This window comes from Falco biarmicus, chromosome 13 (assembly GCF_023638135.1).
Source record: "Falco biarmicus isolate bFalBia1 chromosome 13, bFalBia1.pri, whole genome shotgun sequence".
In the NCBI taxonomy this organism is placed as follows: domain Eukaryota; kingdom Metazoa; phylum Chordata; class Aves; order Falconiformes; family Falconidae; genus Falco; species Falco biarmicus.
In genome coordinates, this window is record NC_079300.1 from 18,035,836 (window position 1) to 18,061,452 (window position 25,617).

Genomic DNA, 25,617 nt, shown 5'->3' on the forward strand with positions numbered 1-25,617 from the left:
GGTGAGCCCAGAATGTCTGTCATACTTGAATATGTACAGAATGTTTATGCTGTCATTTTAATTAATTAGAGAAGTATCCATTATAAAACACACACTACTATACCACATCTGAAATGTTTTTCCAGAAAATAAAAAAAGCACCCCTGAAACTGTCAGGTTCTTATCATTTAGCTATTTAATGTAGTAAATAGTCATACTAGTATATGCTAATAGCATATGCTGTCATTGATATTTGAAATGACAACACCAGACCGCTGTTTTGAAAATTCAGTGTTAGAAGCTTTATACCCTCCACTCTGTAATTAGTCAAAATAGGTATTTAATAGGAAATAGCTGAAAGTGTTTATTAATAGATACCGCAAGTTTGGTGAGCAGTGTCTTCATTAACTTTCAGTTCTGTGGGAGAAGTTTGTGCTGGATGACAGATCAAGCTGTCTTCAAACTGCAGTATACAGTATCTGTGTCCCAAAACTGTTCTGCCAGGGGAGCCTTTAAGTACAAAGAAACATACAAGCGAAGTTTGAAAGGCATAGAAGAAGGACCCAAAGTTAGTAGTAGTAATTTGGCATGGTAGCTAATGGGGATTGGAGGTGCTAGGAAATAATTTTTGGGAGAAAAGATTTGCTTCAAAGATATGAAGTGGGAAAGTAGACGTAGTAAAGATACTGTGATTACTAGAACACTTCATTGCTCATTAATTATATTTGGCATGGGGATGTGCATGCTCCTAGCTGAGTATCTTTGATTAGCAAAACAGATGTAGGATTAAGAAAGGCTGCAGCCTTTATGAAATAACTAAATTTTGCATTTGATAAGATAATGTGTAGAGGGGAGGAAAGGAAGAAACTGTGCTCACTTCTGGGCCTACAGGTATTTTCCTTCTTCCTTCATAAGCCTGCCTATTTCATATTCCTTCTTTAATCTGAAGCCACTCCATTCCCTGTGTGCTTTTTATTCAAGTGCTCCAAAGAGAGTTATTCTGTCTTGCGTTGTGATGAAGCTGCCCTCTCCAGTGAAATCTCAGTTTGTCTTGTCTCCCTTACTAGTGTGTTTTACTAAATGACTTAAAATAAATAGTAAAGAGGATGACATGCGGAACAGTTCTGAAGCTATATGAGTGTCTCATGGATACTTTTTTAAAGATAAAAAAAAACCCAAACCCAAAACAAAAAGGCAATACATCTTGCGTAGGAGTTAAGTAAAGTCTGCTTCCAATTCAGTATCATCTTCATGGAATGGGATTATTTTCATGTTTGCAAAAATGTCTCTCAGGAGCATGGCAAGATGGATGCATAGGTTTGCTCCGAAGTATTCTATTGTTGATGTACACACAAAATACTTAAAAGAAACACTGTTTTCCTTTTTTCTCTTCCTCACCATGTTATCTTCCAGTCCTAAGCAAGGCCAGGATCAATACGTGGTGTTCAGGGGTGGTAAGTTGTAGTTTTGCTCATAAGGCATAGTTAAGTGTTAGTGTAGGATTAAAGGTCACGTGTATGGGAGGCAACTCTTGAGTGGTCTGACTGGGTCACAGAGCAAATTGCAAGAGCAAAGACTTATCAAATCAGCTATTGTAATATCTACTTCTTAAATGATAGTTTTGGTGCTAAAGTCAACCTGTGGAAGGCTTACAGCTCTGCTTATTATATCAGAGCTGTAGAGAAGATTTGTATTCTTCTGACACGTGTTCTGTATTATTCTTAGGTTGTGAATCCTTTCAGTACATCAGAGAGCAGCAGTTTAGCTGGGAGGTAACAAAAAGCATTGAACAGATTTAGGTAGCATCTATTGGAAAATCTCGTTTCTAGGAAGTAGTCTTTCTTCTGACTCTGAAGCAATTGACTATCGGCAAGGAATTCAGTCTTTGGCATGAACCACCTGACTATGCTATGACCCTGAGGAAAAATAACTTATTAGTGTCAGCTTGTTAGTTTAGTGAACTATGAAATACAGGCATCATTGTTGCTTCTGCATGGAAAGTGTGTGGGTAGCCTAGGAGAGAGGAGGTAAAAGTTATTGGTGAGGTAAAGCAGAAAAAATGGGCTGGTGGTACTTGCACATATGGGAAGGAAGAGAGGAACTTTGTAGTAGGCTTTTTTGGTTGGTATTAAGGTTTGATGATGGTGAGTTGTTGTCTAGCTTAATTTTAAGGCTGAGTTTGACATCCTGCTAAAAAGTATTTGAAGGAGCTCTAATATTTACATTTGATCAATATTTAGATTTGCTCAAGTTCAGCATCTTAACCCTCTGTATTCAGGTTCTTGGGACGCTCATTTGCTCTTCCCATACTCTGTGATGCCCATGTATGATGCTTCATTCCACAAACTTGTTTTGTTCGTCTAATAACTAATAACACTAAAAAAGTGCGTATGTGCAGAGTGGAATAGACAGTCTCATCAAGGAAGTGTGCCATAAAGCTGAGTAATTCTTTAATAAAGCTTGGTACTCTGGCTTTTGACAACTTGTTCTATGACTGTAAAGGTTGGAACCTTCCAAAAATGCAGTTGTGGAAGCTAATATTTTATGTTCTTTACCATGAAAGAATAGCTCTGAGCACTGTAAAGTCCTGATCCTATCAGTGATAGGATCAGCTTAAAGACAGCTTAATCCTTAGTGTTTAACAGGTGTTTCTTTGGGAGTGACTTCCTTTTGTTCAGCTTTACACAGAACAGAACTTCTCTTCTGTTTCTGTCATGGTCATGATTCTCATACAAGGTAAATGTCTTTGTGCCTGTGTCAGTGATCTGGTATGTATATTGAGTTTACTTTTAATTACATCACTGCAAAGTATGTTGATGTATAAATTATTTTGTTTTGGTCGAGAATATGCATGTGTGACATATGATTCCAAGATGTCATTGGTTCGAGCCCTACCTAGTTTAGAAACTTTACATGTGTTTTAATGCATTTGTCATTGCAGTATCCTTGTGATAGCTAAGGATCCATATGCAGTTCCAGTGCTGAGGAAGCCGGAAACTTAACCTGTTTTAATTGGATTTCTTCCTCAACAACTACAATTAAACCACTTCCTAGATTATATCATGTGGCATAGGAATCTTGCTATACATCAGGCCTATGACCTTTTTGGTGCAGCATTTGTTTAGAAGTCTTGGTTCAGGAGGGTACCATCATCTGCTTGAGATGTCTCAACAGACATCAGCTTGAGTCAGTGCTAAAATCCAGTTATTAGAAAAACAAAAGGAAAACTCCCAAGATCCTCCTGATTTATCCAAAACTCAAAAAGATATTTTGAAGATACAAAGACTTGAGACCCATTCTAGTTAAATAGAAAACAGGTGAGTACTCCCCTTCCCCTGGAAACATTTTTTTTTTTTTTAATTTTTGGTTTTATCTTTGAAGTGTTTCTCTTTAAGACATACTAGTATGAATGAACAGGCTTCTCAACTTTTGGCATTTCTGTATGTAACCTAGTTTCAGGCTGAATATTAACAAAATGAAGATCCAGTCTCCTCCCTCTTTACCTTGTTTTCAAGGTAGATCTGCACTTAAGCCTATAATCTTGGGTTTATCTGTGGCACTTGTCTGGTCTGCAGGTACAAGTCAACTGTTTTTTGTGGTTCTTCTAGCAGTAACTTCTGTAAGATCCAGTTTCTGAATTTCTTCATTCTACTGGCTAATTAAAGGCCTTTTTTTTTGTTGGTTTTTTTTTTTTTTCTTTCTGCCTCCCTCCTAGTTGTCTAGAAGACTGCAGAGATCATCTTATGCTAATTTAGACTTTGGGTGGTCAAATCATGTTTTGCTAGCTGTTGAGCTTACCAGGTTTCTGTAATTTAAGACACCTTTGTAAAAGTTGATTAGGAACTTGGCAGGGCTTAGGCAACCTGCCATGCTGCAGCTTGGGGCATGTATTGTCTAACAGGCTCTGCAGGTAGGACATGGGTATGTACCGTATCAGTATTTGTCTTGTGCTATTGCTCTTGATTTTACTTAAGGGCTGCACGTGCCAGATGCAGGTGAATGGCAGACTACAAATAAAGTACAGTCTGGTCCGTAAGGTTAGAATCGGGAAGAGGCTTGGTGTTGTAGCAGTAGGTTCTGCATTCAGACTCATAATGTTGAAGTAAATGGAGCTATGCAGCTCGAAGGCAGCTGAATGTTAAGCACTGGGCAGGACAGACTTAGGAGTGGGTCATGATTTTGGGTACTTTTTGGTTCACTTTCATGACAATAAAATCAGGCTTCTAAACTGAAATTTGCACTAATCTCTCAATTGACTTTTTTCTTCACTGGTAATAAATGCCCCCTGCCCCAACTTTGCTGCACCTGTTTACTTGGTCTTAACTTGACCACCTATCTGCTAGCTTGTCTTCATTTTTGGCAGTGTCACAGATTTGTACTTCATGAAGGATTCTGTGCCTTTGTTCGTGTGGTCTCACAGAAGGTAAAAACTCCTAATTCAAATTCATTCTCCTCTTCTGAAGAGAATGTTCTCCCTCATGCTTGCCAGGCAGCATGTGGCTTTTTTTAAAAAAAAAATGTTAGTGAAAGCTTAAGTCACTGCACAGATAGTGAATTTTGGCTCCTACTAAGTAAGGGTTTCTAGGGAAGCTGAAAATGAAGGACAGATGAGGTTTTGCTTCTGTTGCATGTGATTTATTTTTTTTGTTGTTGTAAGTCTGTTGGAAACAAAGAATTGACATCAATTCACTCTGGGTACAAATAGCAGAGCTTTGGTCAGAATTTGGCAGCTGGAATTCTTCTTTTCCCTTGAAGAGATACTGGTTGCTTTTGTTTAATTTAAAAAAAAAAAAAGAAAATTGAGTAGTATTTCCATGGCTGCTAACGAGTTGGAACCACGGTTGTATTAGCACCAGGTAGCAGAATTGCATACTGAGAGTCTCATAGTGTATAAACTTCTCTGTCTAGCAGCTTGTCAGTAAGTAGCAGTAATTTTAAAGTTCCCGTAGAAGTAAAGTCAGTCTCTTGCTATAGGATCCAATTTGGCAGAGACATTTTGCTCTGTGACACAAGTGTACAGAAGAAAAAACTTTGAACGTACCTATTGCTCACTTCTTCCCTTTTTTCCCCATTGCTGTGCTGAAAGGGAAAGAGATCTGTCAACAGAGACAAAAACTGCTTCGGTGCTTTGCAGCTAATGTTTGCTATGTTTATATGTGCCTGTTCCCTGTGTGTTATAACAAATGTTTCATGTTATTGAGATGGCTTAAATATCTCTAGGCTTCTTAAGCTGAGCTGTTGCTGGCTGACTTGTACCTATCCAGATAAGACTAATCTTTTACTGAATACAGGTAGAGTCAGAAGTTTCTGGGTTCTTATGCTTTTTGGTAATCTTCATATTTTTTTTCAGAAAAAAATTAACTACTGCAAAATTGACCGACTTAAGCAACAGAACTTAAAATAGAACACTAAGAACAGAGAAATTACAGGTGTTGTAAACATGAAAATATTTTCTTGAAGTGTTGAGTCCTGGCATTCTGCCACTGAGAGAGCATTCCCTTTGTTAATGAATTCAAGTCAAACCGTACACTGATGGAAAACTTACTGAGCTAGTTTAGACGTGTTAAAAGTGGTGACATGGAAAGGTGCCATGAGCTAGGTAGACTAGTTGTACAAATAATCTGATACACCTGAACTTACCTTTGTATCCCGTACAACCATATACAGAATAGAACATGAGCAGCATTTTTTTTGTTCCTTTAAATTGTCCAGCTGAACAAGAATGTTCTGTTAACTTCTGCAGGTGCTTTTTTTTTTTTTTTAGTTAACTTGTGGCCCTTCCCTCCATCCATAGGTTTCTCTTGGTTCTTGAGCTATTTAAATTCTTGTGAGGCACAGTTACAACTGACTATTCATCAGTTGTAAAGCCATCTGCTAACAGTACCTGTGCTACAGTTTTGGGTAGTGCTCTGTTTGCTATTTGTTTTACTTTTCCACAGCCCAAAAGAACTCACTAGAGTTCTGGCTGTGGTGTATAGGCAAATCCACTGCTCTCCTAAACCAGTGATGTGATGGGTGCTGGGTCTCAGTAATCTTTATGGAACAAGGTTTTAAGCTTCTTCCAGGTCACTGAATATATCTTCAGTTTGCTTTCTTGTATCAGGCCCAGTGAAAGGTCTCTACAGTCTCAGACTTCAAATTCAACTGACCTGCTTTGAAGCATGAGAGGCCATTCAGCTTCTGCAACTCGGAAGATCTTCCCTGTGTCACAAAACTATTCTTAACACTGGAGCATGTGATAGCATGTATATAGAATTTTTTTTTTTTTCCTCTTCGACAATACTTCTGAGTTCCCCAGACTATGTATTATCAAGCTATGGTATCTTTTGCACAGATACCTTCCAGTACTTTCACCAGACAGTAGCCAGTAGATACAGTGCTACTCTGTTGGCTTGGGTACATGGCATATGTAACCTGTTGGATCACACAGCCCTAACAGCCTGAGCATTCCTCTAGTGAGAAGTGTTGTGCACCTTTTGAGAGTAATTTTCAGTGTTCTTACCTCCTGTGGGAACCTGTAAATCTTCAGTCTGAGGCAATGAATATTGTAACTGCCAGTTAGCAGTGTAGTTCTGTGTAATTCTGAACCATGAGATCACAAATGAAGGTATTCTTATCTCCTCTCCCTTCCTCTTCCGTGCCAAGACTTTTCCCAGTCCTTGTAGGTCATTACGGCATGTATGCATAGATGCAGCCTAGAGAATTCTAACCTGGTGGTATATCCTTTCCAGTTCCTAGCCACTTATTTTGCTGATTCTGTGAAGGTGAGCTTCATTGCCACTATCGGCTAGAAGGCTAGGCAAGGTCTAGGCTCTTGAAAGACTGTTTAAGGGAAAGTCTTCTGATGGCTGTTTGTTGTAAAGTCAGTGGAATAAGGTGTAGCTCTGGCTCCTTTACTTCCCCCCCCCCCCCCCCCCCCCCAGTGGATTCCATAGCTTGAGTATATTTATGGCCTACTGGTGTTTGAGAAGTTTTCTGCTGTAGCCATACCTCTTTTAATATATGGGGTATTTTTAGGAATGGTTAAGAAGTCCTTCCGCTAATGATTACAGAGTAGCTGAATTAAAAAGAACTAGTCCATTGTAAGTGAATCTAGGAAGAATATTGTGCTGAAGCTTCTTTTTTTTTTTTGTCAGCAGTTTGAAAAGATCTGTTGCTGGCTAACAGCTTATGTATTGTATAAAGTTACCCAGTGTAAAAACAGACATGAGTTAGTCCTAAGTCTATAATGTCTTTGGTGACTGGACTGCTGTGATATTTGTAGTTTACATGCCCATTTTACTTCCTCCTCATAGTCTGGGTTACTGGATTATGTTTTTGAGGAACTGAAGGGGAGGGAATGTTTTCTGAGCTATATGCGATTGCAGTGAGCAACAGGCTGAGAGGTTGTCCTTGGGGGGATGGGAAGTGTGTCTTTGCACACCTGTGCATCTACACAGATCTGAGATCTTGTGTTACTTAAACTGACATCTGTTGCATGGGTTCTTATCAAATGCTTCTGCTGAAAATACTGTTTTTCATATATATATATATATAGTCTGTTAGTGATATCTCCATGCTTCTGTATTTGTCATGATGGTTTGATATCTTAATTTGTGATTATGTCTGTCTTCCCCTCCCCCCCCCCGCCGTCTTCAGGGGAAATCTCGTGATTCACCTTTTGCCTTTCTGCTTTTGCTCAGAGCTTGGAATATATTTTATCATCATGGTTGGAAACTGTCACTTCTCAGCAGAATGAGAGATCTCTAGTATAATCTAAGGTCCTACTTTAAACAGGAGGTTGGACCAGGTATCTTGAGAGATCCTTTCCAGCCAGGACTTTTAGAATGTTTCAAACTTAACTCTTGTACTCCAGCTGAGCCCTGTGGTTTGAAGAGGAGTTTGCTCTATATGCTGTTAAACTTTGCTTGTCTTGCTGTCAGTATGTTTTAATTGCTTCCAAGAGAACTGATTAAAGTGATGCAGCTCTTTCACTTTGTAGCAATTTTGTACTAGAAGAGGTGCAGAAAACTGTTTCCTTAACACCCAACATGCTTGTTTTACAAAGAAACTGCCTTGATACCTACTTGTCTGTCTTCCCAGCATTCAGGTAATATTACAGTACTAGAAGGCTGTATAATATTGTTTGTCGTGAAGATTTTCTTCCTGTGTACTGAATTTGTTCTAGTTTGTATGTCTGTGCATGTATTTCTGTGTGTAGGTTTTTTCTTTAGTATTGGAAAGGGAGAATAAAAAATAATACAGTCCAGCCTAATGTATAATTCACTGATTTTGTGTGCTTTTTTGCATCAAAGGAAGTTAATCTGATAAAAGTAATCACGTGACTCTTACATCATCAGATGCAGTGCAGCAGGTAAGCTTTAGTGTACTCTAGCATCTTTAAACCATGTAGACATCTTATGGCTGTTTACGGGGAGAAGGTAGAAATGGAAGCAGATAAGCAGTGTTGCTTTTATTCTTCCAACATAGGAAGAGCAAGCTTTGTTGTTCCTTAAGGCTCAATGCTTTCATGCAGCTGAATAACCCAGGATTTGCGTGAATGCAGCTGCAATTGATACACCTTTTTGTATCTTACAGCACCTTGCAGTTCAAGGGACAATATCTTTTTTTTCCCCTGTTTGTGTATAGAAATTCCCTGTCAGGAGGAAGGGAGGGATGATGAGACTATTGAGATGTCACTGAAAAATTTTCTAGGAAATCTTCAGGATGTTGTTGTACCCACTCCCTGAATTATTCTATGAACTACTTCTACAAGCAGAAGGCACAAGATGCTGCTAAACTGAGAATACAACCTTCTGCCTGCATGGAGCTTTGACGTGAAATTTATGTTTGGAGGTGAGGACTGCAGTGGAAAAAGAACTGAGCAGAGTGGATAACCATTGAATTTTGAGTACAGTGAGGAAGAATATTGTGTTAAAATCTGCTGCACAAGACTGTTGAAAGCAAGTCAAGACTAAAGAAAGACTAAAAAGTTATCTTAACTAATTTCTGAGTCAGCTGGTGAAGTAGTACAAGTAATTGAATGAGTGCTTGCAAGGGAAGAAAACAGGCGTGCATGTTTGTGGGTAAATGATGAGAACCTTTTGAGCAGCAAGCAAAAATGAGGTGCAGCTATGAGATCAGTTTAAAATGAAGGAAAGAGGTCCAAACCAATTCTGCTGTTAAACCATTTGCATTAAGTTCTTCAGTTGAATTGCAGTTAGTCTCAACTCTTAAATGCATTGTATGCTTATATATTTAGAATGTTGCTACTACCTTAACTGGCTAGACTTGTTACAGATACAGCTGATGAAGTAAATTAATGTTATCTATGTTGAAGGAATAAAAATCTGGAATATTAGACGTAACATTATCTGAGAAGTATGCTGAACACTGGATTCTGGATGGCAGGATGGGCAGCTTGCTAGAAGAAAATGTTCTGAACTTAGAAGGCATATAAACATCCTCCTGTCTTTTACTTTGTGCCCCCCTTTTGCCTAATACTGACTTCAGGGCAGTAAGTCTTTGCGATTTTGAGATTTGGTGCAGCAGCATCAAGTAAGGCACTGGGGTTTTTTTGTGGCCAAGGTACAAAAGAAGAAAGTATGCTGACCAGCAGATAACAGGTATTTTAATGGAGTATTATAGACAGAAGTGCTAGTCATATCCTTAAATATTTAGGAGTTAGGACTTAAAGAGCCTGAAAAAATCTTGCACTAGCAATACTATTGCATAAAACCTAAAACACCAAAAAAACCCCGAACAAAAACCCCAGGAACCAAAACAAACACCTTAAACAAGTTCTAGAGCTCATCTAAGTAGACAAAGCCTATTTCTTGTGGAAGGAAAGGGGTTAAATTCCATTTTTACAGGGGTTGTTACCAGTTTGCCTTGTTATGCTGTTAGTGGCCCTAGAGCCTGTTTAAGTGCTTCATTTTACTCATTCTCTTTCCTCTCTGTGGCCTACATCGCAATAGGCTACGTCACCGTTCCCAATATCCTTCAGGGAGTGGTTTTGGGTGTTAAGTTAAAAGACAGCACAGGCTTGTTCTATAGCTGTCCGTGTCCTCTGCTTCAAAGACGTGGAGAAGTGTCAGTTACTTCCTGTTGGCTTCTCTATGAGAAGAAAGGTAAAGGCTTCACTGCGTGTTAACAGGTGGCTTTTTTATCTTGTGTTCCTGTGGAACCTCTCCAAGTAATATGCTGGCTATACGTTAGCTGTAGTTTTCTAATAGGTATGTTAGGTCTACTGAAATTCTAGTTGCCTTCCTATACTGTAACAAAGATGGCTGTTAATGGTAATCAAACGGCATTTACTACAACTCAAGAATACTATGCTAGATAATAACCATTAGATGCCAGTGCTGCTAGATCTTCTCAGAAGATACCTTGTGGGTTTATTTGAAATACCGATTTTTAGAATTCATCCTCAATCTAAAGAGTCTGCTTATGAGGGAAGCATCTGCAGGCCAGTGCTTTGACATCGTTACAGGTAGGAATATGGAATTGTGAAACACTAATTAAAATGGCTTGTTTACAGAAAATTTTATGCTAGAAGTTCACAAATTGCAAATCCTGTCAACTGCAGCGTGGAGGTCTGATGTATAGTTGTAGCTTTTTCTTATTGTGTGTGTGGAGAATGCTTGATATATTTTAAGACAACTTCCTCAATTGTAACAGGACTGCACTGGTGTATTCAGTCGATCTATCAGGTTGCATATCTCCTTTGAAGGTAGGTATGTAAAGAGGGAGATGAATAAGCTAGGTGGTGGGAGTGAGTCTTACAGATGGAGTGACAAGTCTGAATGAGAACAGTTCAGACCTGGGAACCTCGGGAGTCTCTTCTTGTTCTAGCATGTGGAAGACACCATTGTGACCCACTGAAAAGTTCCCTTCCCTACTGGACTAACTGGGTACGTGGTATTCTGTGGCTTCATATGCTTGCAGTGAGACTTAATGTTTTGACGTTAAAGGCTGTAGCTGAATCATGAAGCAGCATTATATTTAAAGGCAAACTGGAAATCATATGGTAACACACTACACAATAAGAAATGCAGTTATGTTAGCTCTGGACATCATCTTGACTTGGCAGATGCCTTGCAGAATAAAACAGCTGCCATTTCATACTTCTATGCAGCTGAAAATGTCATGTGTATGACAACACACTATCTGCATAGCTTCTAAGCATAGCCTACTTAAAGTGGCTGGCTGACCCAGACAGATGAACATTAAAGTTTCCCTAGACAGCACCAGGACTGCCTGCGTGAAGTTTTCTTCAGCTGACCTAGCAGAACTCTGGGGTGAGTGTGTGTTCTTCTTGCAGCCAGTGCAAGGCGATGTAATAGATCTATGGCAACCATTTCGTGGTATGAATGACAGTTTGATGTTGATACCCAATTTCAGCCTCAGCAGACCTTTGTACAGGAGGTAACACTGCTCCCTCCTTTAAGAAAAGGCACAAAAGGTGCCTCCTTGCTGATGTTTATGAAGAGGTGTTTTTTTCATTTTGTGTTTGAATACAAAGAGATGAAGAGAGAATGCATGATGGCATTTGACAGTGCCTGTGATTAACTTCAGCAAGACCCTCTAGGTAGCGCTGGAGCCCTGGCCAGCTTTCAGCCTGGTTAATGCTAGGCTTGTTGTCTCGTATCTGCGGTGTACTCTGAAGAGAATGCTAGCACTTATGCTCTCCTAAACCTGACTAATCTGGCTGTACAGCAAGCTGGCATAATTTCCAGCTATAGCAGGCTTTTTTTGTTCCACTGTAAAGTATGTAGATTGTTATAAAGTATTAGTATATGAAATTGTAGACTGGAGGTGTTCTGTATTATTTAAAAGCTTTAAACCTTCCTGTTAGTGGGAATATTTGCTATGATTAAGGAGTTAAGGTAAGAGAAGGAGTTTCTCAGTTTCTGAGAAGTAGGGTTTACAGGTATCTCAACTTCCCAGTCATCAAGGCTTCTAGCTATGAGGTTCATTAAAGAACTGTAGTTTGTGGGATGGTGTATTTTATACTCTTACATTCTTTCAAATTCTTAATGGTTTGCTAATTTATCTGACTTTCCGCTTTTTCTGTCTGCGGCTGTGTTGAACCTCTTAGTGGAAAGAACACAAAGAACTTTAGAAAGATGCTTTTTGGCTCTTGTGATATGGGGAATTAGCTTGAGGAGCAATTCTTCTGCCTGACTTGTATTCTTGTTTGATTCCTGAAGCTTATCCTGCAGTGGTTGGAAAGGACCTTAAAGATCATCTAGCGCCAATCAGCCTTCCATGGGCAGGGACACCTTCCACTAGACCAGGTTGCTCAAAGCCCTATCCAACCTGGCCTTGAACACTTCCAGGGATGGGGCATCCACAGCTTATCTTAAATATTTCTGGCATGCTAACCAGGAGCTTTTAGTACTAGGTTGTATCATTACAGTATAACGAGATTGAGTCTGAGCTAGCAAAGTCCTGATCACTTATTTCTTGCGCTGTGCAGGTGTCTTGATCATTTATATGTGTTCCTTTTGGTATTGTACTAGGTATGTGAAGTAACGTTTGCGTAATACAGATTTATGTGCCTGGTTTCTTATGGCCTGACAGTAAAATGGAATAATTTAGGATTATTTTTTTCCTATTCACTTCTGTTCACTTCTATAGGCTCTTTCAGAGGAATAGTCTATCATAGTCAAGTGTTGTCTGGCTTTACTGACAATGCCAGATCTTGAGAGTTATTTAACTAAGGCTCAGTTCAAATTCAAATGCCTCCAGTTATCTGTAGCTGAAACGTTTTAAACTTTTCCCTGGCAGACTTCTTGCTTACTGTGCTATAGATATAATAGGTACTGAGTCAGCATATAGACTATTGTGTTCTTAAACCTGGTTTTTTTTTTTTTCCTTCTTATGACTCTTTTCACCTGCAAATACCTTTTTTACCAGATTCCACACAATCAGAAACAGTAAAACTGGATTTGCTAGTTGTGGTCCTGTTGCTATGCTGTCTGTATAGAAATACCAATTTAGCACAGGATATGAAAGTTACCTTAGCTTCTCAGTGAAGTGAGGCTTGTTCTTGAAATATCTCTGTTTCTGGGGACTGCAGCTGGGTGTTATGGTAGTCTTCCATAAATAACTACCAAAATAATACATATAGACCTGTAGCAGTCACAAAGCAATTCCAAAAGTAGTAATACAAAGTCATAATTGATTATTTTTTAAAATAATTCTGTACACTCATTAATTCTTCTGTCTCAGATACCTTTTCCTGCTAATTAAGCTCTCATGAGTAAGAAGGTCTTGCTCATTATAGCTAGATCTCTTTTCCGGAATTACTGTGTGTCTTTCTTTACACAAATGACAGTTGCATAAATCTGACTAGACAAAGCAGCTGTTTTACAAGCACGGTAGTTTACGTCTGTAATCTTGTGGATACTGCTGATTATTCCTGAAACTGTCATTGTCATCTCCCACAATGAGTTAAAATACTGGAATACTATTGCTCTGTCAAGCATTGAGTTTTCCTAGTCAGTGTGCTTTGTCTTAAAGTTGACAAATACAGGTTCTCCTAAACCGCATTTGTCTTTGTCTCCTTAAAATAGACACGTGCCAGAAAAGAAGCATGTCATCATAGAATAATTTGGGTTGGAACAGACCTTTTAAAGGTCATCTAGTTCAATAGGTCATCTGTATGCTATATATACAGAAAAGTGGTTGCTCTGTATCAAGGATCTAAATGCTCTTGAGAAGAATCTTGGCCTGTATGTCGTAACTAAAAATTGCCTAAAGGTTTTTGTCTTAAGTTTTTTGTGTTTTGCACATGCCTCTTCAGGCATGGCTGTGAGTCTTCATGTCACGTGTCCTACAACTGTATCTCTCTTTTCTTTCAGTGAATGATAGTGTCTAGAAAGGGTATGTCCCTTCAGGAGAGAGGTGCCAATGTCCAACCGGCCTAATAACAATCCAGGGGGGTCACTGCGACGTTCACAGAGGAACACTGCTGGGGCCCAGCCACAAGACGACGCAGTAGGAGGAAGGTATGACTGTTATTTATGACTGTGTTCTAATATATAAAAGCAAAATGGATGTGATTTAATTGAAGTCTTCCACCCTGCAGTCCAAGCACTGAAACTTAGTGAAATGTTTTTGCCCCTGAAATGCTATCTGTACTGTTATTGCATGGGATGAAAACATGGATAACTGGCTATCATGCATGTTCAGCATAGCAGTAGTAGCTTTATGGGGAAAAAGCATAATTGAGCTGTATTTCACAAGTAACAGGTAGTTTCGAATTCATTCCCCCTCTTCCTTTCTGGGTAACAAAACTATGTGGGGGAATGGGACAGGGACACTCTGGTATGTGAAATTTGGGAGTATCTGTGCCCTGTCACAGAAGTCTGAGTAACTGGCACCTCTGTGTTGCCTGGTGCTGCATATTAATCCTGTGCACATTTGAATAATTTAAGAAAAAAAGGCTTGCCATCCTTTAATATACTTGTACTTTGAGTGAACAAGTGGGCCAGGTTGTATTTGTTCTGTAAGTGGTTGGCTCTACAATGCAGAACAAAGAAGATCCTTGAAACTTATATCTGGATGCTGACTGTATAATTAATGCAATGTCCTTTAAGGAATTAAGAGTCTTCATCTGAGTGTAGCCTGTATGGATAAGTCTCCCTTGAATTTTGTTAAAATATTAGTCTAGTGAAGAAAGGTTATAGTATTATAGTAGGCAGCATCTGTCTGTATTCTACTTCTTCAGGTGTTTCTGGTGCAGTCATTTTAATGTATGTATCTTGGCCTTGGGTTTTTTGGTATAAGAGTATTGTGCCACTGACCTGCAATATTTTAAAACAAAAAAGTTTGTTACTGTGAAGAAATCAGGCCATAACATATAATGAAGACAAGGTGTATTTCTTACTAGTACAAAGTCTGACTGAGAACAAGATCACTGTTGAATAGATGAAGGAGAACAGCTGTTCTTCTAAGGAACCTTGTGGGGAATAATTCAGTCTGCAAAACACAGCTTCACTTTTTTCTGAACTGGTCTACTGTACAAATGGAAAACCAGATGATAAACACAAGGTTTCTGTCCTGGGCTTCTGCTGTAGCATAGAGAGAGGAAAGTTGCTGTGTTATGTAGCTGATTATTTTGCAAGCTAGAATTGCTTTGGAGAATACCTGTTTAACTGAGGCACAGTGAACCTTTCATTCCATTCTGTCTGTTCCATGTTACCTCTATATCTGAATGGATGTTGAGGTTAGATATTGCCCTACCAACTCTTTTCTTTACACTGAATTTGGCCTGGGGTGAATAACCCTCTGCCTAGAATAAATAATTAGAAGCAAGTTATTTGGGCATGGTGTGGGGGGTTCTTCTTCAGATATCTACTGTTTATTCAGATTTTATAGCAGAATGCAAGACAGAACCTCTACAGCAAGTCAGACAAATTGAAGAATTTTAGGGGTAGCACTGTTCTCTTGTGAGAAAGTTACTCATCTGGTGTTTTGGTGTATTGTGATCTGCTACTTATGCTATCACACAGTGATTTAAGATGCAACTTGTCTTAAGATGTCTGCACCTCTTCCACTCCTCACCAAATCTGTGTCCATCAGACTTCCAGGAGCAAGACTGTACTGCACTCTTGAGCTATGTTAGACCTTTATTGGAGCCAAAGCTCTTTGCTTAGTAACGAGGATGGAAGCTTAAAGTCTTCCTTGAAAATGTGGTCTCCCCTACCTTTCCATCTTTGAAGAAGCATGTTTGGTTGGCAAAGTGTATAAAAAGACCTGGATAAAGCATGGTGGTTAATATAAAATTTATAATGATTTCAGTTTCTTCTGCTGTCTTCTGTATCTCCTCTTCAGTAAGCTGCTGAGCAGAAATGGCTATTGTACAAGGAATGATATAAGACATCTATAGAGTCCTTGAAATTTTTTCTAAATTAAATGGAGGTAGACAGGCACTCAGGTAACAGTCACTTACTCTCTGGTTGCCTGTCTTTAGACATAAGCATCAGGTCACATCCTTCTATGCGTCTAGTATGCAGGGGGATATTGTGTTATAATTCTGCTGCTGAACAGCACATAGACATATCTAGAGATCACAGCTTGATATACCCTCTTCATTATGCCTTGCTGTACTCTGGTGATACATGCTGCTTTAGCTGCTGTATCTAAAAACAACCAACCAACCCCAAACCAGTGAACAACTTCTTCCCCTACCCCAACACACCTCTTCCTACATAAGTTTTCTTGGGGGCACCTGAGACACGAACATTTTCAGTCATTTTTTCTTGCATTTGTCATCTGTAAAGTGAAACGCTTCCATTTCAGCTGTGAAATCATTTAAGTAGAATGAACTAACTGTAGAAAGACCCGTTTCAATGATATGCTCATGTTGTGCAAATAACTGTGAACTTAAGATGCATCTATGTTAGTATTTTAGTTTGTTTGGAATGTTCTTTTGAAGCAAGCCTGTTATCCTCACCTGCTGTGCTTTGGCTAACGTCATGGAATAATCTTGGAGTGATTAAATTGGAATTGTTTTGGATGAAACTAAACTGGAAGTTGTGCTCTAGGAGAGCAGTTCATGCATCCTGGTCACTTGTGGTTTTAATCTGGCCTGCTTTGGGGTAGAAATCATAGAAGTGTATAGAGATGGTAATGGCAACTAGCTTGCTTTACAGATTTTCTTTTGTTGATTTGTACTACTTGTTGATGTCATTGTGCAGACAATGAGATCTTATTCACCTGCTTCTAAATCCACTTTTTAATTAAAAAACAACCCCCAAAAATACACATACACACAGAGGAAAATTTCCCCTCTGCCCCCCTTGCTCCAAAAAACTAGTATTGTAGAGGGAGTTAAGCAGTAATGTGAGTCTGTAAAGGGTTGTTGCCTCATGCCTAAAATAAGCCACAAAGTTTATAAGCAAACTTAAGGGCCACACCTACTAAAGTGTTGGGGAAGGTTACTTCACTTTGGTCATAGATACGCAATCATAACCCTTCGAGCAAGGACAAGTTTTGATGCTGTCTGAACTTGTGTACTTGGTTATATTTCTGCTTTATATAAATAGCTTTCTAAATGGTGGAAATGCAACAGCTTTTTTCTTAAAGCTGTCTTGTGGCTAAGGTGCATGCATTTTCAAAATACAAGTTAAGCAACAAAAGTTTGCAGTTTGTGCAGATTGTCACTCGTACCATGATTTTAGGCTTTAATGTGAAGTCCATAAATCTAATGTGAGTGGTTGTATAGCCAAATGGTAACAGCCTTAACTTTGTCTCTTACCCTCTGACTGGAGTGAACACTGCAATAGACTTCAGCTGAGGAAGGCGTTAAAAAGGAGAGAGGCTGGAGAGTGACATCACTTCTAAGCTGAAATGCTAATGCATGTCCTTCTATAGTCTTTGACCTCTTTGCAGCTTAAAGGCCTTTTGTTAACTTATCAAGTTAGCTTGCTCAGTGGCTACCAGTCACTTGCATGAAGACTTTGGAAATTAACCTGGAAGCAATGCAAACCTGTTTTCCTCTAGACTGGGCTTATTTGATACCAATCTAATAACATCTGTACTTGTAGTTGAAATGAGTGGGGGAAATGAGTTGAAATGAGAGAGTGTTTTCTGCTGGAGTTTTACTAGCAGTTTTACACTCAACACAGTAACCTCATAGGACATTTGAGTGTTTGATTTTTACAGTTGCCTTTTTTTAAAAAGCAAACTGATGCTAGGCTCACAGGCAGTGTAGAAAGATTGTTGTAGCACAAATTGGAAGTAAACTTAGCATCTATGATATGTGGCTTTCTTTAAAAGAAGTGAGGTGTGTGTTTGAAAACAGATTTGTAAACTGGTGAACTGTTTTTGCTCTCCATGTATGCACATAACCAAACTGGCCTTGGTGAAGTTGGACTAATATGTCCATTTTCTATCATCAGTAGTGATGTTGAAAGAACTCTGTGCTTTGGATGACTCTGCTCTTGTGGATATTATCATTCTTACTGGTTTTACTACCAAATTGAAAAGTATTCAGTGTTATCCTCCTAATTTAGAGTTACTGATAGGATGGCACCTTCCTAAGTGTACAGCATGAACCTTCTCTGAACTATCTCTTGCAGCACTTTCCACTAAAGGGTGACTCTTTGTAGGTTTGTAGGAAGCAATTATGGTACTAAAGCTTCCTTTTGTAGCAGTAAACCAAAGATGAGTGGGAAGCAGATGCATTAATCTGAGTTGGGGGGCAGGAGGGGTGGGGGGTAGAAGGTATTTACTGTCACTTTCTTGACTGTATCTATATTGTAACCATTGTGTATTGAAGAATTGTGCCCTTGTGGCTTAAGTTCCCAGTGATGCCATAGTATTTACTTTGAATGGGAGCAATTTGGAAGTGATATTGAGAGACACACAACAAGATCTTTTCTGAAAGTGGTGCAGTTGACTGTTCCTTTCAGTTATGGGCAGTTTCAGAATGTTGGTATGGAGTAATTGAAAAATAAGCACCTCTATTATCTCATGCCATTAAAAAAAGAGTTAAAACAAGTAAGTATTCTAGTACATGGGACCACTTCAATCTGCTGATTGTCACTCTTCTGAAATCTTTAGAAACAGCAGTATTTAAGCAGGATATCAATTTGACATAAATGCTGTGGTGTTGCAGTTCTATGTGAAAGTATGATACTTCATAAAAATTGTGAAGTTTTCAGAATATAATATGTATGTGTTCTTTTGCATTTGAGGTGGAAGGCTAAATGAGAAATAATAGATCCTTGTTAGCTGCCTATATAGAGGGCATTGGTATAAACAGAATCTGCAAAACACTTTGGTCTGACCTTTTTCAAATACTAAAGCAAGAAGAATGCTTTTGTCAGTTACCTTACTCCTGAACAAGAAGTAGGCCAAAAACGTTTGGTTTTGGACCAGTCTTGATATAGTAACTGTTAATATCTTACCTGAGACTTGTGTAAAAACTACACTTAATGTTTGAATCTGTGGAGAAGAAGATGGAGTATTTCTGAGGAGAGACAGTAGGTTTTCCTTACATGGTTTATTTAATCTGTGCTTTTGCTTTTATTTATCTCACTTTTGACAGAAGTAAAAGGGTGTTTGTTTAGTTTTGTAGACTTCATCTTTGGAAGCATTTAACACCTCACTTTTAGCTGCTGATGGACATGACTGTAGGTGAAATTTTGTCTATTAACTAACTTCAAAAGGTATTTTTTTTTAATATGTACAGAGTAACTCTTTGAGGACAGGTTCAAGTTGGTTTTTTATTACGGTTTTGCTAAGGAAGGCTAAGGGCTGGCAGTTTCCATGAGATTGTTTTTATATAAACACTGCAAACTAAATGGTGGGTCACTTGTCAACTTCTCTGTGTTACTCTGAATTGAGTGTCTGCTTGTGAATTGAAATGCATATCAGCAGACAGTTTTGTCCAGTTGAGTGAAGCTTTGGAGCAAGTCATGAAACTGTCTTTAAGTTGGGGGTGCGGATGGACCAGAAACAAGCAAAAAAAAAAAAACAAACCCCAAAACCCAAACAAAAACGCCAAAACACTTGCAGGTGCAGCAAGGCTCAGTCTTCCTTGATTTGCCCTTGTGAATGGAAATGGATGAACAGAAGCTCATAAAAAATTAACTTATTTTTCATCATTAATGAGGAGCTTAGCCTCTCAAAATACTTGTTGCTGGAATATTTGTTTAAATGAGGCTTCTGAATGAAGGATACATTAATGGAAAAGAATAAAGAGCATGTAACTGGGTAAGTTATGAATTAAAGGCCTTGAATTATGGTCAAAAGTACTGGTACCTTACAACCTTTAACAAAAGTTAATCTTCCAGCTGCCTATGTACCTTTCATAGCACGCACTTCTGCAAGCATTGCGCTTTTGTTTCTAGCTCAGACTATTCTAACTACCTTTGTATGTAAGTTAACTTTTAACGAGACCTTAAACAAGCTGTGACAACCTTAACATAAATTGGGACAATGATACTTGTTAGTCGGTGTATGGCTAAAGTTGTCTTAACTCAATCCTGCAGTCTCTCCAAATTGTCAATCTGCTTGCTATCATACAGACCTTAGAGAAAGGGATTTAATGTCATGTTTTTAACTGACATGCTACTACATGTACAGTTGCTATTGTGTACCTCTTCTTTGCAACGCATACAAGGTGAATGATTAAACTCAATGAAAAGTGAGAGCACAGTGTAGGTCTTTAGAACAATAAAAAAAATCTTTGTCATTTGAACTCCTCATGTTTCTAGTGTAACCTTTCTGCTCTGGCTATGAGTGTTATTTCTACTGATAGTTAGATGGATAAAGAAAATAAAGCAAGTGCAAATAGTCTGCACGATACAGTATTCACGATCCCCAGGCTATGATTGTAGCTCTGTTGCTCCATATAAATCGGCTGTTGGTATGAAATCATGTTTGTAAAATTTCTAAGAACCTGAAGGGTTTAAAGGTGAAAGTGGAGACGCCTGGAACAGGTGGAAACTCTTCAGTGCAAGATTTAAGTACTTGATGTTTTGATATATTGCTTTAGTTATATTTTAGTTGAAAAGATCTCCAATGGTTTGTGTTCTGTGAATACTTAAAGCACTAGGTTAAATCCAGTTCTGATTGAAGCAAACCAAAAATTTTAAGGTAAAATAGCCTTTTAAAATATATTTAGAATAAATGAACCCTGATCAGTTAGCTTACATAATTTACACTTGGCATGAATCTCATTTTTTATGTAATAACTCCTGTTCCTCCCATAATAAAAACATTTCAAGGGGAAAATTAAATTACACGCCTTAATCTTTTGTTGGGAGAAGGAAAATCTAAACACTCAAGATTAGGTGAAACTATTCCCAAGTTTACCTTGATGGATCTGCTATTGTGAGCTAAAGATCTAACTATTTTATTTCACTTGCTTTTGATAGCAAAAATGATTTCTTCTAGTATGAGAAATAAAAACAGATTACTGGAGTATGGAGAAGATGCTGTTAATCTGATATTTTCAGACTATTATGCTCTTAGGTGAGTCACAGGAAGTTTTGCATCTGTGCTGTCTAGGTCCATTCATCAGTTTGAAAAACTGATTACATGAGAATACTTCGGGGGGGGGGGAATAAACAGAGGAAGGAAAGTTTTCAAGAAAAACAGTCATGTTACAGAAGTTTTACCACTTTGCCTCTGTAGGCAGATAATCATGTGGTTGTCACTTAGGTGGTTAGGTGTGGGTTTTTTTGGTGGTGGTTTGTTTTTTTTTTTTTGGTACTAAGGGTTATGTTAAAGTTCATGTTGAAATCATTAAGAGGATGGTGAAACTCCCTGGTCAATAGCAGGCTTAGGTCTGCCTTTGGTACTGGATTTCTGGCATTTGATTGGAAGAAGCTGTTTGAAAGCTTGTGGAACTCTTCTTCCTCTTCCACTTACTCTTTTGGCCTAAACATTTTGGTGTTTTGGGTCATGGGTTGGATCAGGACACTGAAATCTGAAGTTACATTTCTCCCCTTCCCCTATATGAATCAAAGATGTTTGCATAGCTCAACTCAAAGAACTAGATAGCCTAGGTTAATAGTATAAGCATGTACTCAGCAGTTGTTTAACTCTGAAACGTTGCTTCTTCCAGCACTGATACTAGGCTAGTTTGAAGCCTCATTAAAGTTAGCGGTGCTTGGGGTTTCAGTGTGGGAAGTATATGAGCAGTAGAGTTTTCCTGGTGGCAGCTGAGTCAAAACTGTGTTTTATCCAGGGAAGTACAAATAAGATGTCTCTTGCCTCGGCAGTTATTTATACTATGCTGTTTTAACTGCTGATGAGCTGTCCCTGAGTCTTGCAGATGATAATTCTGATTAGTTTTGAAGATAGGTGTGGAATATATAAAGATGTAACTTAAGACTTAAATTTTATCTATGGTATAGTATGATCTTTGCCCTAAAGTCAGAGTTAATACAATACAGTTCTTTGCATACAATACAATTTTTTTTGCATGTAGCTGAAAGCTGCTTGGAAGATCTGTTGTGGCTTCTTGATGTGAAACTCTTTCTCTGTGTGTCTTTTTCTGACATCACAGGTTTTCTGTCTCATCTGGCTGCCTTCATTGCTAGCGTGCATTTCTTCATTCCTCTTACTTCAGCTGTTACCAAACGGCTCCCAGTCCTTTGAATTGGTGGATCTGCAGTCAGAAAATAACTGGCGGGGTTGAGTTTTCCTACTGAGTCGAGCTGGTTGCATTCCTATTCTGAGCATTTGATTTTGTTAAACTCAAGAGCCAAGAGACAAACTTTTAAAAACTTGTAGCTGGATAAAGTCTTAACACATGAAATCTTGAGGTTGATGAGTATGTATCTGTTTATGAGAAGACATCTTTGACAGGTGCTCTAATCTTGTGCCTTACTGTGCTACCTTAATGTTTAAGTGAATAATTCTGTAACTGCACAACAGAAAAAATTGAATTTTATCTGCACAGCTCAGATGTGAGAATGTTGTATACATCTAAAACTACTAAATAATCATGCGCTTTACAACGCAGTTAAAATGGTAGTGATTTGTAACTGTACCAGGTGATTCTTTTGAAATGTCGCTTTGATGTTAGGTGTTGATATGTAAAAATCTGAAGCTATAAACTACTATTTATAAATGGTCTAAAAAGCAAATAATAGTTCCACCTGCGGGTTTGTATGTGTCTTGGAATCCTGATAGCTTTCTGTTTTGACTTTCTGCTGACAGGTCACATTTTGGGCAGGCAAAACATAAGGCACATAGCCCTCCTGAGAGTAGAAAATCCATTTCAAAGACACCCAAAGTGCAGTCTAATACTACTTCTGAACAGTCCAAGGGACACTTTTCTAAAAGGTAATTGCACTTCATATTCATATGTTAACCAGTGTTATGAGCTTCACAACTGTGTATAGTTATACAGAGTGCTTATGAAATGTATGACTGATAGATTTTTAACTAATCCAGGTATTGCATTCAGTGGATAGGTTTCAGTGTTTCACGTTCTATTTTTGTTTCTTTTTATAATTTACCAACTAAGAGCATTACATCAGTGATGGGGAGGAAATGATTTCTGCGTAACTAGTACTGGAAAACTTGCACAGTCTTTCTCCTCTTCCTACTTCATGTGGGGGGAAGATTGCCCAAGGAGTTCTGAGCAATGTCCAGTATGAATTGAAACATTTAATAATCTAAAGTATGCCTGTGTTCAGGGTAGTAATCTTGGTCGCGCTTTGACTGCCTTTTGTGTACTTCTGCTATACATGCACTGGAACAGTTTTCTATCATGTAGAAGGGGATTTTGCCATTTTTGTGTGTGATTAATTGCCATCGATTTCAAGATGGTGAAACTACCTTTTCATTAAGAGTCTTCCTTAACTAGAATCCAGTTATGACTAGTTATGCATGACTGAACACTCTTTACGCTCTTGTGGGACTTAGATTCTCAAACATTCAGATGATAGCTTCAAGGCTTGGAGTTTTTTCCTTTTTTTTATCAGTTCGACGTACCTATTAAAAAAAATCAGATAGTAAAATCTACCCAAGTTACCTCATATCTTCCTCATTAAAAAAAGCAGAGCACTGTGCAATTTGTTCTAATTTTCATGCTAGCGAAGATTTGCCATGACTGTTCTCATACAGGCATTTTTTTCTTGTTTCAATGTAAACTTAATAATCAACAATAATAATCTTACCTGATGTTTCCTTTATTATTAGAGAACGCTGACATTTATTTTGCAAAACTATTGCAACTGTGAGGTTTCTAGAGTTCAACATTAACACTGTTCTTGCTTACTTCTACAGAGGCTGTAGTTCATCTACTGTTTTAATACCACAACAAGAAGATCCAGAGACAGTCAATACTTCAGAAAAGGAAAAAACGGGGCAAGTGCCTAAGAAAGACAATTCTCGAGGAGTTAAACGCAGTGCTAGTTCAGATTACAGGAGGACCGATTCTCCTAGCTCTGCTAAAAGACCCAAAGCACTTCAACACACTGAAAGTTCCTTGGAAACTAAGAAGCCACATACTAAATCTAAAAGAAGACATTTAGACCAAGAACAGCAGAAGTCCACACAATTGCCATCAACAAGCAAGGCTCACACCAGAAAGGGTGGAGCTGCTGGTAGCTCCCGAAGTCTGAAAAGGAAAAGGACAGAAAATCTGTCTTGTATAAAGAGTGGTTCAGCAGTTGAATCAACTGGCGCTGAGGAGAAGTCAGCAAAACTCTCCAAGCTGGCTTCAAAATCAGTGACCTCAGCCAAAGCTGGGTGTAGCACCATCACTGATTCTTCTTCTTCAGCTTCCACATCTTCCTCCTCTTCTGCTGTTGCCTCTGCTGCTTCTGCTGTTCCTCAGGGTGCCAGAGTGAAACAAGGAAAGGACCAGAATAAGGCTAGACGTTCCCGTTCTGCATCCAGCCCCAGCCCAAGAAGGAGCAGCAGGGACAAAGAACAGAGTAAAACAGGTGGCTCTTCAAAGTTTGATTGGGCTGCTCGATTCAGCCCAAAAGTCAGTCTCCCTAAAACAAAACTGTCTCTACCAGGCTCTTCCAAGTCGGAGACATCAAAACCTGGACCTTCAGGACTACAGGCTAAGCTAGCAAGTAAGTCCTATTTTTGTGGAAGAATAAGCATGTATGTTTTAAAATAGTCTTCTAAACAAAAATTTCTATCGTTTTTAGTGATCTTCTTGTGATCTTCCTAAAGAAATTTACTTTTAGTGTGTTCTGCTGAGCTTTTAAGTAAAGGAGTGACTGAAATTATTTACAGCTAAAGCAAATTACTTCAATACAGTCAGTGTTCTATAAGTTTAATTTGCTTCTGTCTTGTAAATCAATATTAAAAAAATATGCAAAATAGTTGAGTGTTGTGATGGGAACATGTATGCTATAAAACTCTTGATTGTTCTTCCTGTCAGATTTCTGTTTTTCCTCTTTTACTTAAGCTATCTGTCCTGAAGTGGGGATGTTAAATGATTGAAAACAAGTAGATAATGTGATTTCTCGTTTCAAGCCCGCTTACCTCATTTTTCCTTACTGTGAGAATATCTTCTCTGATACTACTTCAAAACCAGTAATCTTTTAAACCTAGTGTACCTAGTGCCTCAGATGTTAGTCACTTTATCTTTTTGTTCTTACAAAACATGTCCTCTCTGCCACTGAATTTGAATAGCAGGCTCTGTTCTTGGAAATTGTCACTAAGAAATACAGGCTGTCTCCAAGCAGAGCACCTGCATCAGTGTGCAGATACCTTTGTGGCTCTGTTGCTTTGAACAAAGTGGTTTTTTTTTTTTAAATGTGTTATGCTGCCTTTGTGTACTATATAACATGCTTATAACATGTATTCTTTAAAACTTGATTTAAGAAGTTGGATTCTTAAGCTTGCTTACTGTTGTTCCTTTCTCTGTGTATGGTCGCAAGTAGCCTGTCCCAAATGGGGCATGTCTATAGCTCATACTAATGCAGGAAATATGTGAAATAAACAAGAGCAACTGGTTGTCTTCCTGTATAAGCAATTTATGTGTAGATTTAATTGACCTAACAGGCTTGTTTTGGATAACTTGTGTGTCTGGAGTACTGATTCTGGAATGCCCTAACCTAATTGAGGAAGAGTAGCATTGGGGAAGGGGAGAGGAGTTACATTTTTGTAGCAAGCTTTTCTCTACCTGCTCCATGGTTCAAGACTTCATGGGTGATGAAT

At 38.5% G+C, this 25,617-nt stretch overlaps 1 protein-coding gene across 10 annotated transcripts in view; it reads left to right on the plus strand.

The window, feature by feature from the left end:
* The window catches only part of TRIP12 (thyroid hormone receptor interactor 12), a 79,924-nt gene that overhangs the window by 12,967 nt on the left and 41,340 nt on the right, over window positions 1-25,617 (plus strand). For 6 of the 10 annotated variants that reach the window (XM_056359054.1, XM_056359045.1, XM_056359049.1 and 3 more), the window contains exons 2-4: window positions 13,827-13,973; window positions 22,648-22,773; window positions 23,722-24,521. In XM_056359054.1, coding sequence (XP_056215029.1) covers window positions 13,876-13,973; window positions 22,648-22,773; window positions 23,722-24,521 — 1,024 coding nt within the window. In that variant the 5' untranslated portion in view covers window positions 13,827-13,875. Of the gene's footprint in view, window positions 1-10,812; window positions 10,872-13,826; window positions 13,974-22,647; window positions 22,774-23,721; window positions 24,522-25,617 lie in introns of those variants that run through there. The other 4 variants (XM_056359052.1, XM_056359053.1, XM_056359050.1 and 1 more) reach the window with 3 other exon arrangements.